Source organism: Dipodomys ordii, unplaced genomic scaffold (genome assembly GCF_000151885.1).
Source record: "Dipodomys ordii isolate 6190 unplaced genomic scaffold, Dord_2.0 Scaffold146, whole genome shotgun sequence".
Classification (NCBI taxonomy): Eukaryota; Metazoa; Chordata; class Mammalia; order Rodentia; family Heteromyidae; genus Dipodomys; species Dipodomys ordii.
In genome coordinates, this window is record NW_012267362.1 from 1,777,790 (window position 1) to 1,795,067 (window position 17,278).

The window sequence follows — 17,278 nt, forward strand, 5'->3', positions numbered from 1 at the left end:
CGCTCTACCACTTGAGCTACAGCGCCACTTCTGGTTTTCTGGTGGTTTATTGGAGATAGGAGTCTCACGGTCTTTCCTGCCCGGGCTGGCTTTGAACCGCGATCCTCAGATCTCAACCTCCTGAGTAGCTAGGATGTGTGGCATTTACTGTCCACAGGCCTATTCAAATACATGGACTGTTTTTTCCTGTTTCCAAGGGTCTATGTTTATAAGGTTAGCACCATTGTATGCTTGTTTAAATTTGCTTTTTTTAAGTAGTTGTTGTTTGTTCTCTGGAAACTGTATTCCCTTGTTCATTCTTGTTGCTGTCATTATCTGTCTCTAAATACAACATTCCCCAAACTTGACTTGCTTCCTTGATAAACTAAACAAATTTGTAGTAAGTTGAAATTGAGTGATAATGTATGCAAGTTTCTCACTGAGGTCAAATGCAGAGATCTTTTTTACTGCTCAGATGGTACCACATCTGAGATCTCCACTGCTTACTTCCAGTGAATGTCCAGCTTTTTGGGATGTCTGAAGGATGTGTTGCTTTTGTAACACAGGATTGGGAACTAGAAGCTTGTTAGTTTTTGTTTGTTTGTTTGTTTTGTGCCAGGTCTGAGGCTTGTACTCAGAGTTTGGGTGCTATCACTGAGCTGTTTTGCTAATGCCAGTGTTCTACCACTTAAACCATAGCTCCAGTTCCAGATTTTGCTGGTTAATTGGAGATAAGAGCCTTATAGACTTTCCTGCCTTGGCTAGCAGATCTCAGCCTTCTGAGTAGGTAGGATTACAGGTGTGAACCACTGTTTCTTTGCAGTTTTTTTAGGAACAGATATATAGTTGAAATGCAAGTTGAGTTGTTCAACTGTTAATGAGTCATGGAATTTAAACATTTAAAGGGACTAGGGACATTGTCATTCCAGCACCCCTCACCATATTCCACCTCCTTCCTTCCTGTTCTCCCAGCTCTGTCCCAGTGATGTTAGGCTGCACTGCCCAAGCTCACACAGCTTGTGGCTAAGCTAGAAGTAAAATTCACGCTTCTTGATTATTGGCCCAATGTTTTCCTCTGTATCCCCTTGGCTCTTAGAAAACCCTGAATATTTGAATAGATTTGAACACTTGGACTTTTTTGTGTGTTTAGCTTTTTCATTTCTAAGAATAGTCTGCATGAGAACTGGAACATTTGTTATTTTTGGCTCGTGTTTCATGATCCTAGCAATGCCTTGTTTAACAGAACTGTACTCTGTTAAGATTTTCCTCTTGCTTGCCAATACATCACCCATGTTGTGTTCTAGATCTTTCTTGCACATCACTGTGTCTTGTCACTTTATCTCCTAGTTGAGGTTTAGAACCCTAATCCTAGATTGTAAGTCTAAGAATTATCAATGCCTTACCTCTGTACGCTAGTTCACTGGAGTGTTGTTATTCCTGTGAGTGAAGGAACATTTTAATCCCTGGGGAAATGGATTCCCAGGAGGTAAAATTATTTCTATTTTTCCATCAAGACTAGTCTTGATGCTTTTTTGGAGTCCCATGATAGGCTATCTTCTGTAGATTAAATATCTAACATGTTTAGCCCTAGTGTTTATACTTCTGCATAAGAGAAGCATATGTATAGAATAAGCTCCATAAGCTCAAAGCATCTATTACCTGGTTTTCTCCCAGTGCCACAAAGGTCCAACACATGGTAATACATAGGGAAGCAGTTGGTTCTTTGTGAGTGCTTATTTACAGATTCCACTTTTTTTTCTGTGCTGGCAATTGAACCCAGGATCTTGCACATGATATGTCAGTGTTCTACTACTAAACCATCCCTCACCCTTGATTCAACCAATTTATAACTTCTTTAGCAAACAAATAATTGTGTCTATACTGAACATGTATAGGCTTTTTTCCACTATACTCTAGGCAACACAATATGAGTATATGTGTTCAGCATTATACAACTTGTAGCAATTGTATTATATTAGGTATTGTAAGTAAGCTAAGGATGATTCAAAGTATAAGGGAATGTGTATGTGGGTAATGTGTCTACCTTATGTCTCTGGATATAAGAGACTTGAACATTGTGAATAGTGATATCCACAGGGGTCCAACAACCTAATTTGTTTCAGCTATTAGTTGAAAGAAGGCTTTGTGGTTTGTCATCATTGTACTCTCTCATCTTTCACTTATCAGAGTGGATGCTTCTGACGGCAGGGCCTTCTGCAGCCTACTATGGGAAAATGGACTCATGTTCAATTGTGCTAGTATTTTTTCTTTCTGTATTTTACTTTTGATTGAGTATATAACCAAGACAGGCATAAGTTTCTCATGACTGAGGTTTTCTCTAAGCTGCAGCAATTCTTTGGACCATCCTGAAAGTTCTCCAAGCTTATAGTAGCAATAACATAATCAGACTTCCAGTTTATTACATTAAGGCAAAGTTATTTCTATGAAGAATTATGCACTTTGTGGCCTTTCTTCATTTCTGGGAAGAACTAGGGACTATCCATATGACAGCAGAGCTGATCATTGTGTTGATTCATGGAGTCTGGAGAGTGTGGGCCTCTTGTGTTAAGATGGCAGGAAATAAGTGGGCAGGTGACTCTTGCATCACCAGCTCTGTTGGAGTTACTTCAGGGGAGAGAGTACAAATTATCTTCTACTTTCTAATATGAGTTCCTGAAAACCTGTTTGACAGTCAGATGGCAACTATAAATGAGAGCCAATAAGAATAACAAAGTGCAGAAACAAGGACACAGGATGACCCATTGCAACAATGATACACAGACAATTCATCTGAAAGGGTACAGTCTGTGTATGTGTGTGTGCTTGTGTGCAAAAATGGGTTTTAACTCAGGGTCTCTAGCTCTTGGCTTTTTTTTTTTTTTTTTTGCAGCTGGTACTCTACCACTTGAATCATGTCTCTCCAGTTCCTCAGATAAACTTTTTCATGTATTTTTGTAATTAAAATTAGTTTATTTACAGTTAGTCTTTTTTTTTTTTTGTCAGTCATGGGGCTTGAACTCTGGGCCTGGGCGCTGTCCTTCAGCTCTTCAGCTCAAGGCAAGCGCTCTACCACTTGAGCTATAGCACCACTTCCGGTTTTCTAATGGTTTATTGGAGATAAAAATTTCACGGAGTTTCCTGCCCATGCTGGCTTTGAACCGTGATCCTCAGATCTTAGCCTCCTGAGTAGCTAGTATTACAGATGTGAGCCACCAGCGCCGAGCTACAGTTAGTATTTTTTTTTTTAAATATTCCTGCTAATTGGAGATCTGGTAAGGCTCACTCATGGATTTTAGAAACACACACACTTTCTGTTTTTGTTTTACTTTTTTGTTGGTGGTTAATTGGAGATAATGGATTTTCCTGCCTGGGCTGTGTTCACACTGAGATCCTCAGATCTCACCTCTGAAATAGCTAGGATTATAGGTATGAGCTACCAGCATCCAGCTTTCAGATGCCATTTTAATCAAATGGCTTTCCAGAAAAGTTATAATGTATGAGTATTCCTACCTACCTTGTGGGAAGGTATCCCATTTCATTCTCACATGCTACATTTTGCTGTTTTTAAGACTTTATCAGCTCTCTTTTTAAAATTGTTATAATCTTTAAGTATAAAGTTGTACAACTCAACATATCAGTTGTAAACCTTAAGAACAATTTTTTATTACTAGAGAAATTGAGTAGGTTTCCATATGTTTTTGGATGTTCCTATGTTCATTTATATGTTGTTTACTTATGTCCTTTTCCAGTCTTAAACACTTATTTATGATCTTCACTTTTTTGTTTTATTTGCTTTATGAGAAAATCTTATTATGTAGCTCAGGCTGGCCTTGAACTCATGGTCCTCCTGCTTCATATCCTGTGTGCTGGGATTAAGGTATGTTCTACCATGCCTAGCTTGAGGTCTTTGTTTTTGTTTTATTGACTTGGAAATCTTCCTATATTATTCTTTTCATCAAATAATTTTCCAAGTTTTTTCCAACTTTCTCTTCAGTAATTTTTAATTTTAAAAAATAGAGTAAATTATGATGCTATAGCTTCTATTTTATGTCCTTTTTTGGTAAAGATCTTATAGTAAGATTTTGAAAATACTCACTCAGCACCTGGAAGGTTGAAGCTGGAGGATAGTGAGTTTGAGGCTAGCCAGGGCTATATAGTAAAATATAGCCAAAAAAAACCCCTAAATTTGATTTAAAAAAAGTTCAAAACCAGAGATCCAAGAAGCTTACAAATATTAACATTCAAGAGATAATGATGAGGACCAGGTGTGGTGGTTCACCTAAGCAACATGGGAGATGGAGATGAGAGTATGTGTGTGTGTGTATGTTTGTTTTGAAAAAAATTCAATACTTAAATCATTTACCTTTTTACTTTAAAATTTTTGCTTTATCTGGAATTTGAGAATGGGGTTAGGAAGAAAATTACAAATTTTGTTTTTACTTATTTTTTCAAATAGTCAGTTTTCCCAGAGCTCCTTTAGTACTAATTTAAAGTACTTGTTTTATCATATGCTAAAAGAAACCTTATCTGTTCCTGGATTCTATTTGTTTCACTGATCTATCTTGTCTATTCCTGTGCCAATAACTGTACAGGGATTAATAAGGCTCTCTAGAAGCTACTATAAATTCATGATAATCAAATAGCAAAACAAAATCATTTGTTCCTGAGTCAAGCTAACAGTTTAGCCAACTAATCTGTATCTTTGGTTTCTGAACTTCTTAAAGTATGATTAATCTGAATTGTTGTATTTACTCTGTGGCCCTTCTATGTACTGATTTTTTTGGCTATTAATCTTGGCCTGGCTGGGAAGATGGCTAAGTGTTAAGTGCTTGCCTCGCATGCATGAGGCCCTCCTCAGCACCACATAAGCAGATTAAAAAGAAAAGAAAAGAAAAGCTGGGGCCTGAAAAGGTGGCTCAGTGGTAGAGTGCTTGCCTTGCATGCATGAGGCCCTGGGTTTGATTCCTCAGCACCACATAAGCAGAAAAAGCCAGAAGTGGCACCTTGACTCAAGTTGTATGGTGCTAGCCTTGAGCTGAAGAGCTTAGGAACAAGGCCCAGGTTCAGAGTTCAGGCCCCACAACAGACAAAAATAAATAATTAAATAAAATTCTGTGTTCATCAAAATTATCTCTTACAGTACTGATCTCATACCATACAAGCATCATAAACACAAATATGTTAATCTTGACCTGTTCTTAGATTATACTTTAGCTGACAATCCAGATCATACTTTGGCTAACAATCCTTTGTGGTGAATAACATATCCCTTTGGCATTCTATAGTAAAGCAATAAGCTGTTTACCAGAAACAAAACATAATATGTGTTTCAGTTTCCCTATGCCCTTTATGAACATGAAGGCTTTGTTTGTTTTTTTCTTTTAGACAGAGTCTTGCCATGTAGCCCAGGCTAGCCTGAAAGTCAATATGTAGCCCAGGATAGGTTTGAACTCAGGATCCTCCTGCCTTGGCCTCCTATAAGTGCAGGACTGTGCTCTCTTACCAGCCCTAAACGCTTTCTTATCATAGTGATGTAGTTATTTGCTCTCATTTCTGTTAGACTCCCTACTCTTGAATGTTTTTGTATGGTTCAGTATTTAATTATAGATTAATCATTGGTAATAACGTGTTAAAAGTTTTGAGTGTTTCCTTCCTAAAAGGATTATTTTGCCTTGTAGTTCTTTCTAGCCACAAGACTTTAGCCTTGGCTCATGTTTCCTTTAGTCTTCTTTCTTTGCCCTGATTAGGCAATTGAAACAATTGGTTGATTATGTTCAGCTTTCTATGCGTTGCAAGCTGGTCTTGAGAAAGTGATCCTGTGGTCTCATTTCAGCTATCTTTGAGTCTTCCAAGATGAAGTACTGTTTGTAAAGTGTCAGACATACTTCATTTTCTCTATTGTTTTTGCAGCTATGTTCCTATTCTTACACAAATACCTTCTACTATTATCTGCTCTTACCTGGAAATTTCCTCTAAACACCTTTGTGTTTAGTACATTTTTTAAACCAATTTTAACCTATAGAGTTGATGGCAACTACAGTGGGAAGGAGCAGTGTAAGGTCAACATTCTATGTGTAAACCCAAAGGCGTTTACTAGCATTTAACATGTTTTGACTGGCTCTAATGGCAAAGGAGTAAACCCTACTCAGCCATTATTTTCTGACATCATGGTAATCATGGTAGAAAAAAGACTGTACATAGATTAGTGGTATTTATAGCGAAGTTATGAATACTATAACTTTTTATGTAGCTGTTTGTCGAATACTTAACATGTATAAGGCAGGTCCATGGATTATACCAGATCATGGTGTCTGCCATTAAGAATTCATTAAGTGAGAGCTAGGAAGGTGGCTCAGTGGTAGAATGCTTGCGTTGGATGCATGAGGCCCTGGGTTCGATTCCTCAGCACCACATAAACAGAAAAAGCCAGAAGTGGCGCTGTGGCTCAAGTGGTAGGATGCTAGCCTTGAGCTGAAGAGCTGAGGGACAGTGCCTAGGCATAGAGTTCAGGCCCCATGACCAACAAAAAAAAATTCATTACATGAGACTGAGTATAGCTCAATGATACAACTTTGTCTAGGATATGCAAAACCCTGAGTTTAATCCTCAGCACTGAAAAAAAAGTACATAGTATATTCTTTTTTTTTTTTTGTCTGGTGGTGGGGCCTGAACTCTGGGCCTGGGTGCTGTCCCTCAGCTCTTCAGCTCAAGGCTAGTGCTCTACCACTTGAGCTACAGCGCCACTTCTGGTTTTCTGGTGGTTTATTGGAGATAGGAGTCTCACGGTCTTTCCTGCCCGGGCTGGCTTTGAACCGCGATCCTCAGATCTCAGCCTCCTGAGTAGCTAGGATTACAGGCGTGAGCCACCAGCGCCCGGCGGATCCTGGTTTCTTTATCCTTGCATATATGGTGATTTTTGATGAAATGTTGGATATTATAAATTTTATCTTCATGGGAATTAGATGTTGTATCAAAAAGGTTCTCAACCTTTCTTCAGGAACCCAGTTAGGTTACTCGGACTTACTAGTTTTCTTTTGTTATAACTGAATATGACAGACTGGGTAATTTATAAAGACTAGAGATTTATTCAGCTCACAGTTGTGGAGGTTAGGAAGTCCAAAACCATGGCACCAGTATCTGCTGAAAGCCTTTTGCTGCACCCTAACATGGTGTCAGCTGGTGAGACAGAGCAAGCAAGCTATCTGGAGTCTCTCTTCCTCTTGTTTAAAAACTACTAATTCCCTTATGGGGGGCCCACTCTGCAGGCCTCATCCAATATCATTATGCCCCAAAGGCCCCACATTCAGCATATAAACCCTTAGACTGATGTGATTCGGATAACATCAGTCCCTCTACAGATCTTCAGAGTTCCCTTTCTCTGCACTCTCTCCCCCTTGGTCTTCTACCCTGCGAACCTTTTTAGTTCTTCCCAAACTACGTTTCATCTCTTGAATTTGGGGATACTCTGGGCTTTGCCTGGGTTCCTGTTCCCAGTGCTGTTGAAGCAGTGAAAGGGCCCATTTTGTTCTTTTCCTTTATTTCAGGAATTAGTATAATTCATACTCTTATGTGCAGTGATTTGAAAGCTATTATTTCATATGCTCTATGTGTTTTAGGTGTTTCTGGTAAGAGTGTAAATCTGATCCCTGTCAGTATATCTTGGCAAGAAGCAGAAGTCCCAGAACAGTTTTACATTGCATGCTCTTATATCATAGGGAAATTAAGTGGCTCTGGCCTTAGTTTTACACTTCATCCTTCCTTTCAGGGACTTCCAAGTGGTTCTTAAAGAAAATGGAGGGGGTGGGAAGGTGGCTCAGTGGTAGAGTGCTTGCCTTGCATGCATGAGGCCCTGGTTTCAATTCCTCAGCACCACATAAGCAGAAGAAAAAAAAAAAGGCTGGAAGTGGCACTGTGGCTCAAGTGGTAGAGTCCTAGCCTTGAACTGAAGAGCTGAGGGACAGCGCCCAGGTCCAGAGTTCAGGCCCTATGACCGATTAAAAAAAAAGAAAAGAAAAAAAGAAAATGGATTCAGTATTTGAGCACATCCCACATATTATGTTGTATGTTAATAGCTAAAATGTATCAGTTCAATTCCTGTATCAAAGGGATTTCAGTTCTTGGGGGTTAAGTAGACAAGGTCTCATTGCTATAATTAAATGTGATACAGATTTTGAAAGATATAAAATGCTCCTCTAATGTGGAGTGGCAAGTGTATATGGCATTACATATGCTAACTGACTAGAGATTAGAATTGATGGCCTTTTCTGATTGTAGTGAATTCTGTCTCCTTGTGTTTCTAATTCCATTCAAAAAGTAGGACTGAATCTGACTCTTGCTCATGCACCTCTCCTTGTTTTGCTTTCTTTTTTGGGAGAAGGAAGGGGGGCAGGTGCAGGTACTGGTATTAAACTCGGGGTCTTGCACTTGCCTGTCTTTTTTCTCAAGGGTGAAGCTCTACTACTTGAACAACAGCTCCACTTCTGGCTTTTTGTTAGTTAATTAGAGATAAGAGTCTCTTGGTTTTGTCTGCCCCGGTTGGCTTTGAATGGTGATCTTCATATATCAGCCTTCTGAGTAGCTAGGGTTGTCTCCTTTCTGTATGTCCTTTTCTTTACATGTAAGCTCTGATCATGCAAGTAGAGCTGATTTTATTTCCTTTCTTTACTTTCTGGAGGATAAATGTATTAGAGACTGATACATAACTTTGTTACATTTGCTGTACTTGGGTAAATTTTTTTCAGTGATTTTATATTTGCAAAGGCAAATAATTGGTTAATGGGAGAAGGTGGGATAAAAACCACAATTATAGTTTATACATATAGCCTGCATTATTAGAGGAACTCTTTGGATGCTAAATGAGGTTAATTAGCATTTTGGTTGTTTAGTTGAAACTGATGTTGCTAGTGACATCCAGCAGGCCTTGTTCCATGATTGAGCAGTAGGGAAATGTTGGAAATGCCGTGTGCACTGACTGTGTCAGGTGTAAAGAGCATTGCCCCAAAAACATCAAATTCAGGCCCTGATGAGCTCAAGATTGTTTATCTTGGCCTACTCAAGACAACAAGGAACTGTAGTACCATGATTGACGGAATTTTTCATTTATCCTGGACAATTGTTACAGCACTATTTTCCTTGGAAAAATAACCTATGTTTAAATGATGGCTAGCACATGTGGTCTGTCTGGAACTTGCAGTAGCTCTGATATCCTGCTCCTCCTAAATGAACTCATTGATGTAATTTCAGACACTGCCTCCTCACTTGGTCTTGCTTTGTGTGAAACATCTTACAGGACACATTTCCCTGTCAGTCTGTAAGCTTCTGGTTCCAGGAGAATCTAGCAGCCCTTTTCCTCAGATGCTTGGCAAGCCTGCATGTATGAATAGCCCTTCTGTCCTACAGAGGCTGCCAGAGGCTCTGCCTAAGCATTTGAGAATCAACCAGCATTTACTAAGCGAGTCTTGTGTGAAGCACTAGTTCTATACTACTTATGGAGATTGTACAAGATCTTTTGACCTCAAAGACAATTTCCATCCAGAAAGGAAATAGCATAGTTGTGAACTCAGAGGCCCATTCAGGAGGACCACAGAGAAAAACAAAATAGTTCATGTTCTGAGTTCTGTGTCTTTCAACTTCTCTGTTGGGATTGGTAGCTTGAATGACCAAGTAGCTGTCATCATACCATTTATAGGCATGGTCTATTTTGAGATTGAGTTTGTGGTTTGGGAAGGATATATTATAATCATTTTCAACAAATGCTTATTGGGTGTGCCAAAGTATCTCTGTGGTAGGCCTAGGGAATGCCAAGAAATATAAAGTTACATCCTCTGCTTAAAATGAATTTCTCATATTTGAAAAGAGATTTAAAACTTTATAAGATATGAGTATTCTTCATGGAAAAAAAGCATAATTATTAACAGTTAGTAGAAATACATACTAAGCTATTAGTAAAGGACTGGACCTTGAGGTAGAGGGCCAGTGCAAGAGAAAAGGAAAGGACTTTCATTTTTTGAAATATATATATATATATATATACACACACATATACATATATAACATATAGATATTCTAATATTCAGCATTTTTTACAATGAAGTACTGTCTCTGTAGAATTTTTATTAGTTAAAATGATAACCACTAGATTATGTGTGTAACATTAACCTGGACTATCTCTGTGATAAGATTATGAAGGACTTTATTTTCTTTCTTACACTTCCTTATAATTATCTAAATTTTCTACAAGGATTATACTTTATTTTGTAAATAGGGAAAGGAGGTATTTTGAGGAAAAAGTCAAAAGCACCTGCAATGATTATTATAACTATATTTTAATATAGCATATTTATATTTCATATTTATATAATAAATATATTTATAATACGCCAGCTTGCCCTCTTTTGTCTCTCTATTCTTGCCACAACCCAGTAAGATTTATTGCTATTTTATACTGTTATTATTGAATAAAAGAACAACACAAAGCCATTTGCTTATTTTTGGTGAGTTAGCTGAGAAGCAAAGGAATCTACTAACTATTCAGTGATGCTGTGAAGACTGCTTAGAAAAGTTCAAATTAAGTTGATTGGGCTATAATTATGTCTGTCGATGTGAACTCTCATCTCTTGTTTTCAAGCATCCTAAGAATACTTTGTGGTGTGTTTATATTTAGTTCTGTTAAAGAAAGCAATTAGATTATTCCATCTCCCCATCTGGTGCAGGGATGAAAACTCATCTGCTTGGCTTACTTTGTGTGAGAGAGAATTTAAATTTCCAAGTTATTTGTGATTCAGGTTAAGTAGTTAAATCCTGTCTCTTCCAAATTTTGTTCTAGAAATCCATGTCCCCTTCAAATTATAAACCCAATTACCCAGAACAATAGTAATATATTAAAGGAGAATAGATGCTATTTCTAAATTAATTTCTTTTCTTTTTCCCCTTATAGCATGTGTTTGATGATCTCAGTGGCTCGGTATCCTTGTCCTGGGTTGGAGATAGCACTGGGGTAAGTAATATCTTGAGTCTATTATACTCTAGTAAGATGAGGTAATTTGGAGAGATTAAGCAGTAAATATCATTTATTTCTGGACCATCTTCAACCTAATAGAAAATGAATACTTTCAGGGCAGACTTTCATGAACTTGGAGTTGGTATACTTCTTGAGGCTGTGTTCTTCAATAGCAGGAAAATAGTTTTTTAGTCCTTGGTGGCTCTTTAACATCAAGATGAACAAGAAGAAGCAAGAAGAAGGAGAGTGCTATGTGAAGATTGCTATGTAGAAGCAGAAAGGAGCACATTACACATCTTGGCATTTTTTACCCCAAACTATTTTTCTTTTATTCTTTCCCACAATTATATTGAAAGACTGTGGCATCTGTGGGTCTATGGTGGTTTCACCTCCCTTGGTCGACACTGTCCCTACAAAAAGCAGGTACTAACAAGATTGGGGAATGGGAGGGAGTCTGTGAGTGCGTATCCCTCCAGGGGTGCTGCTGGTATCCTTCAAAGGCAGAGGGAAGTATGCTAAGGATGGTCCTCAGGTCCTCATTCAAGACTTAAGGTTGCCTGGTTCTGTTGTTCTGCCTCAACTCGGACAGGGACCATGTTCTATGGCCCTGGTGTTCCAGTAATGTGTGTGTCATAGCTTTAAGGCACAGGATAGCTATGTCAGAAGCCAAAGAAATAAAATTTTGGTTTAGAAAAGAAAGTAATTGTTTTCTTCTTCCTCCTTTTCCTTCTTCCCCTTCTTCACCTCCTTCCCATCCTCCCTCCTCCCCCATTTCCTTATACTAGGACTTGAACTCAGGGCCTCAGCCTTTTTGTTCATGGCTGGTGTTCTAACCGTGTGAGCCATGCTCCCACTTCTGGCTTTTGCTAGTTATTTGGAGAAAAGAGTCTTGAGGATTTTTCTGTCTGGTCTGGCTCAGAACTATGATCCTCAGATCTCAGTCTCCTGAGTAGCTAGGATTATAGGCATCTTAGTTTATTTTTAAACTCCTTAAAATTTCTTTCAGCATGTCTCAGTTTCTTCTAAACAGTGTGCCCTAATTTTTGTGATTTATTCATTTATCTAAGCTAGTTGATAGTGCCAAGATTTCTTTTTCTTTCTTTTTTTTTTTAGGTCTGAAACTAGAGCTTACACAGTACCTCACACTTTTGCTCATTGTCTAGTGCTTAATTGGAGCCATGCCTCCAATCCCAATATTTCTAACCAAATGTCTTTTCATCTCCATAAACTACTGTATGCATCTATCCCAAATTTCTCCTCATCTATGTTTTTGTAAAAAAGTAATTATCAAATGAACTTAGTGGAATTACCTCTGTTAGAATACCTGTCATATTCTACCCTCAGTAGACAGAAAACAAAAATAGATTTTTGCCTGACTAATGTATGTTAATACGGATACAAAGTAGTTAAAATCCGTCCATAATTGAAATGTGTTTCAATAGCTCTGCCTCAAGGCCTAAAGTATTTGCGAAGAGAAACCATTCCAATGAAATCAGTTAAGGATTTCTTAAACCATTCCTGTAAACCCTAGTAATTTAGTCCTTCTTGGGTTTCAGATATATTACTACTACAAATTAAGGATATCAACAGTCCTTTCAAGGGTGGTTTAATCTCATTAGATATCAGCATGCAATTGTAGGGTCTCTCTTATTAACAGAATGCTTTTTTTTTTTGTCTCTTTCCAGGTCATTCTAGTATTGACGACCTTCCATGTGCCATTGGTAATTATGACTTTTGGACAGTCCAAGTTATATCGAAGGTGAGATAGATAACATAATGTTAATGGCATTTGACTAATACATTAGGAATCTGAGTTCTACCTTTTCTGAACATTATGGTTGATTTAGAATATCTTCCAGCTATCTTAAGTTTTCACCACTCTATTCACACTCAACATCCTTTTTTCTCTTCCTTTTGCTCATTCCTTCCTTCCTTTCTCCCTCCCCGCCCCCCACACTTTTTTTTTCTGGTGGTTCTAGGGTTTAAACTCGGCTTTGCATGTACTAGACCTGAATTACACATTTAGCTTTTTCACTGGTTATTTTTGAGACAGTCTTACTTTCAGTCTCAGGCATATGTCTAAGCCAAGGTCCAACTATTTAAGCTTCCTATGGTTGTTAGGAACACACACACACACACACACACACACACACACACACACAGGACAGTGCCCAATCCCCAGAACTGGTAATTAAACACACACACACACACACACACACAGTCTAATCCCCAGAACTGGTAATTAAACACACACACACACACACACACACACACACACACACACACACACACACACACAATTGCATTCTGCTTCCCTTCCAGAATCGAACACACACACACACACACACACACAATTGCATTCTGCTTCCCTTCCAGAATCGAACAGATTTTTCTGCCAGCCTGGTTTGGAACTGTGATCCTCCCAATCTTAGCTTTCCACATTTTTTTTTTTTTTTTTTGTCGGTCATGAGGCTTGAACTGTGGGCCCGGGCGCTGCCCCTCAGCTCAAGGCTAGCACTCTACCACTTGAGCCACAGTGCCACTTCCCCTCCCACATATTTTATGATGACAAATGTACACCATTATGCCCAGATATGGATTCAGAAGAAGTCTTGTGAGTGAGTGAGTGTGTGTGTGTGTGTGTGTGTTAATACTGTGATTTGAACTCAGGGGCCTCACTCTTACTTAGCTTGCTTGTTTACCATTGATGCTCTATCACTTGAGCCAAACTTCCAGCCCAGCTATTTGCTAGTTCATTTGAGATGGATTCTCAAGGACTTCTCTGCCTGGGTTAGTTTTGAGTTACAGTCAGTCCTCCAAATCTCAGCCTCCTGAGTAGGATAGTAAATGTGAGTCACCAGCATCCATCAGCACACTTTTTATTTTTTTTATTTTTATTTTTTGGGTCCAGTCATGGGGCCTGAACTCTGGGCCTGGGCGCTGTCCCTCAGCTCTTCAGCTCAAGGCTAGCACTCTACCACTTGAGCCACAGCACCACTTCCGGCTTTTTTTTATTTTTGCTTATGTGGTGCTGAGGAATTGAACCCAGGGCTTCAGGCATGCAAGGCAAGCGCTCTACCACTGAGCCTTCTTCCCAGCCCCCGTCAGCATACTTTTTAATGACAATCTGAAGAAATATGAAATATGAAAAGGGATCTACTTCTAAAGAACTAGGATGACCTGCCTGAGAGGCAAAATAAAAGAAGGTGAAGAGTCTGCAGAAGCATGTGTTATTTTGCCTAGATACTTATTTGTTGTAAGTAGTTTAAATTTTATATCTATTTTAATGAGCATAGAAATTTTTTATATCCTTGCACTGAAAGTTCTCATTGTATTCTAAACAAGTATTACTTATCTAATATTCTGAGGCCTGAACTGATAAGAGATAGTGATTCTCTGGTAATTGTTTTTTTTTCTTTTCCTTTTTTTCCACTCTAGTCCTGCGGCTTGAACTCAGGGCCTTGGCACTGTCCCTGAGCTTCTTTTGCTCAAGACTAGTGCTCTGTCACTTGAGCTACAGTTCCGCTTCCAGCTTTTTCTGTTTATGTGATACTGAGGAATTGAACCTAGGGCTTTATACATGCTAGGCAAGTAGTCTACCACTAAGCCACATTCACTGCCCTGGTAATTGTCTTCTGAATGCCTAGGAGGTTCTCAGGTCAGACCTACCAAACTGGTTTGTAGGTTCACCTGATAATGACAGTGAGAACATATGTTCTGTGATACTCATTTTAAAATAGTCTTCTCAAAAGTCCAGCTTGGTTAAATAGAAGATTCTTTTACTTAACAATAAGGATCAAGACTAACTTCTCAAATTGCCTAATGAAATAATGAACTCCCAGGAGATGATTCAGAAACAACCCCCACACCAGTATGTGTCCCATGTGTCCTGTTAGGTTCTAAGGCTGTCTGTTGGCCTTGGTCCAGGTGTGAGGCTTTGGCCCAGGTGTGAGGCTTTGACTCTGATCAACCCTACCTCCCTTCTCTTGTAGGCGTGACCTTTAACTGTTGCTCCGGGGCCTAGAACCAGAGCGTTCTGCCCTTCAGCACAGTAGACAGAATTTCATTTTGGAACTGAACTTAAGTAGGAATTCTCCAGCATTTGGACAAAAGGACTGACACATAGTAGGTAGACAGTAAATCTGTCTGAATGAATGCCTCGCTTTCTCTATACTTTTGAAACCGCTAATACTTTTTTATTTGTAACAATGTACTATAGGATCCTAGTGCTAAGAAAGGGCTGTAATAGATGGTTTTGTGTATCTAATTAGAACAGTAGTTGAATCATTTCAGACAAAGGAGAAGCCTCACTTGGGAGGAAAAAAATACATCCAAAATTTGTAACTTTTAGCAGGGTGCCAGTGTCTCACACCTGTAATCCTAGCTACTCAGGAGACAGATCTGAGGATTGTGGTTTGAAACCAGCCCAGGCAGCTCTTATCTGTGCAGCTCTTATGTCCAAAAAAACTACTCAGAACATTTAAAAATCTTTGTTCTTATGAGATCTGTCCTGATACAGTTTTTCCTGCCAACTTATCTTTCATTATAACAGTGATACCATTGTATCATAAAGTATTTGGAAATTCTGAAAGAAAGGTTACTGCTGAGTATTTACAATTTCTTATCTTGATTGTTTTTCCTCCTTTAAAATTATATGGCCTGGGAATATGGCTTAGTGGTAGAGTGCTTGCCTAACATGCATGAAGCCCTGGGCTCGATTTCTCAGTACCACATAAATAGAAAAAGGCGGAAGTAGTGCCATGACTCAGGCGCTATCCTTGAGCAAAAGAAGCCCAAGGACAGTGCTCAGGCCCTGAGTGCAAGCCCCAAGACTGGCAAAAAAAATTATATCATATGGCTATATAGACTTGGGAAACAACTTGGAAAAATAAAAAGCTGCTCAAGTTTGTTAGTAAGTAATCCTGAGACTAAAGCTCATCCCTGTCCTTTGTAAGCAAGAGGAACTTGGGCCAGTTATTTGCCTCCTAAGTCTTTTCTGTCACCTCTTAAGGAAGAGTGATCAGAAGTCCACCTCAGGGCTGTTTCAAGGAATGTCCTGCAATGCCTGGCATAGAGTAAGAGTTAGTTACAAGTAAATTTAAGCAATTACACAATTTGTAAAAACAGAGATTGTAATGAGAATCAACTATTTAAACTCCCAGTTCATGAAATGTATGAAATTATCATTATTTTTAAGAATTTGTTATCACCCTTGTTACTTTTATATTATAACTTATAGTGACTTAATTATGGCAAAATAAATGAAAGTACTAGAGAGAAGGGTTGAGTTTTGAGGAGTAAATAGAAAAAGTTTAAATTGCTGTGATTTTTTTTTTCCGTTGTCGGGCTTAAACTCTGGGCCTGAGCGCTGTCCCTTAGCTCTTCAGCTCAAGGCTAGCTCTCTACCACTTGAGCTACAGTGCCACTTCTAGTTTTCTAGTGGTTTATTGGAGATAAGAGTTTCATGGACTTTCCTGCTCAGGCTGACTTTGAACCGGGATCCTCAGATCTTAGCCTCCTGAGTAGCTAGGATTACAGGCGTGAGCCACCGGGGCCTGGCAAAATTGCTGTGATTTTTATATGTGATTCCACTGAGGACTTAGAATGAAAAAGGAGAGCTGTTGAAAAGCTTATGTTTTAGAGAATACCTAAATAACATAACAGATTGATAAAAAATGTACACACATATATATGGACAATAAAGCCATTATGATGAGGTTTTAGACCAAAATGAAGCACATATTATTCAACAATGGAGAAAATCCAATCCATATTATGAACAGTCAAAGAACCTGGCATAATTTGTGTTCAGCCATTGGTTTAGTGTTGGGTGGAAAGTAGGTCTGGCAAGTGATGAAACTCAAAATATAATAAAACAATTTCTAAGCAAGGTATTAAAGCCGATGCGTGGCTTCTCTTGACTGCTGATAATAATAAAGTACAAAAAGGGAGAAATGACTTAAAAGCAGAATGGTTAACCAGATTTTGGTGGCTCATGACTTTAATACTAACTACTCAGGAGGATTGTGATTTGAAGCCAATCTGGGTTAATTTCCAATTAACCATAAAAAGCCAGAAGTGAAGGTGTGGTTCAAGTGGTAAAGAACTAGCCTTGAGTGAAAAAGCTAAGGGCAGCACCAAGGCCCTGAATTCAAGCTGCAGGACTAGCAAAACAAAAAATAGAATTAAGTTAAAAAAATCCAAGTAGTTGTATATAGGGGTTACAGTTCCATCAGTCAGGTGATGAGCACAATGCTTCTTGGTCAACATCACCCCTTCCTTGGTTCTTCCGCATTTCTC

General features: G+C 38.7%; 1 protein-coding gene across 2 annotated transcripts in view; it reads left to right on the plus strand.

Moving 5' to 3' along the window:
- Positions 1 to 17,278, plus strand: part of Sort1 (sortilin 1) — a 64,459-nt gene that overhangs the window by 10,437 nt on the left and 36,744 nt on the right. For both annotated transcript variants that reach the window (XM_013031902.1, XM_013031903.1), the window contains exons 2-3: positions 10,916 to 10,975; positions 12,664 to 12,737. In XM_013031902.1, the coding sequence (XP_012887356.1) occupies positions 10,916 to 10,975; positions 12,664 to 12,737 (134 nt within the window). The remainder of the gene's footprint in view (positions 1 to 10,915; positions 10,976 to 12,663; positions 12,738 to 17,278) is intronic.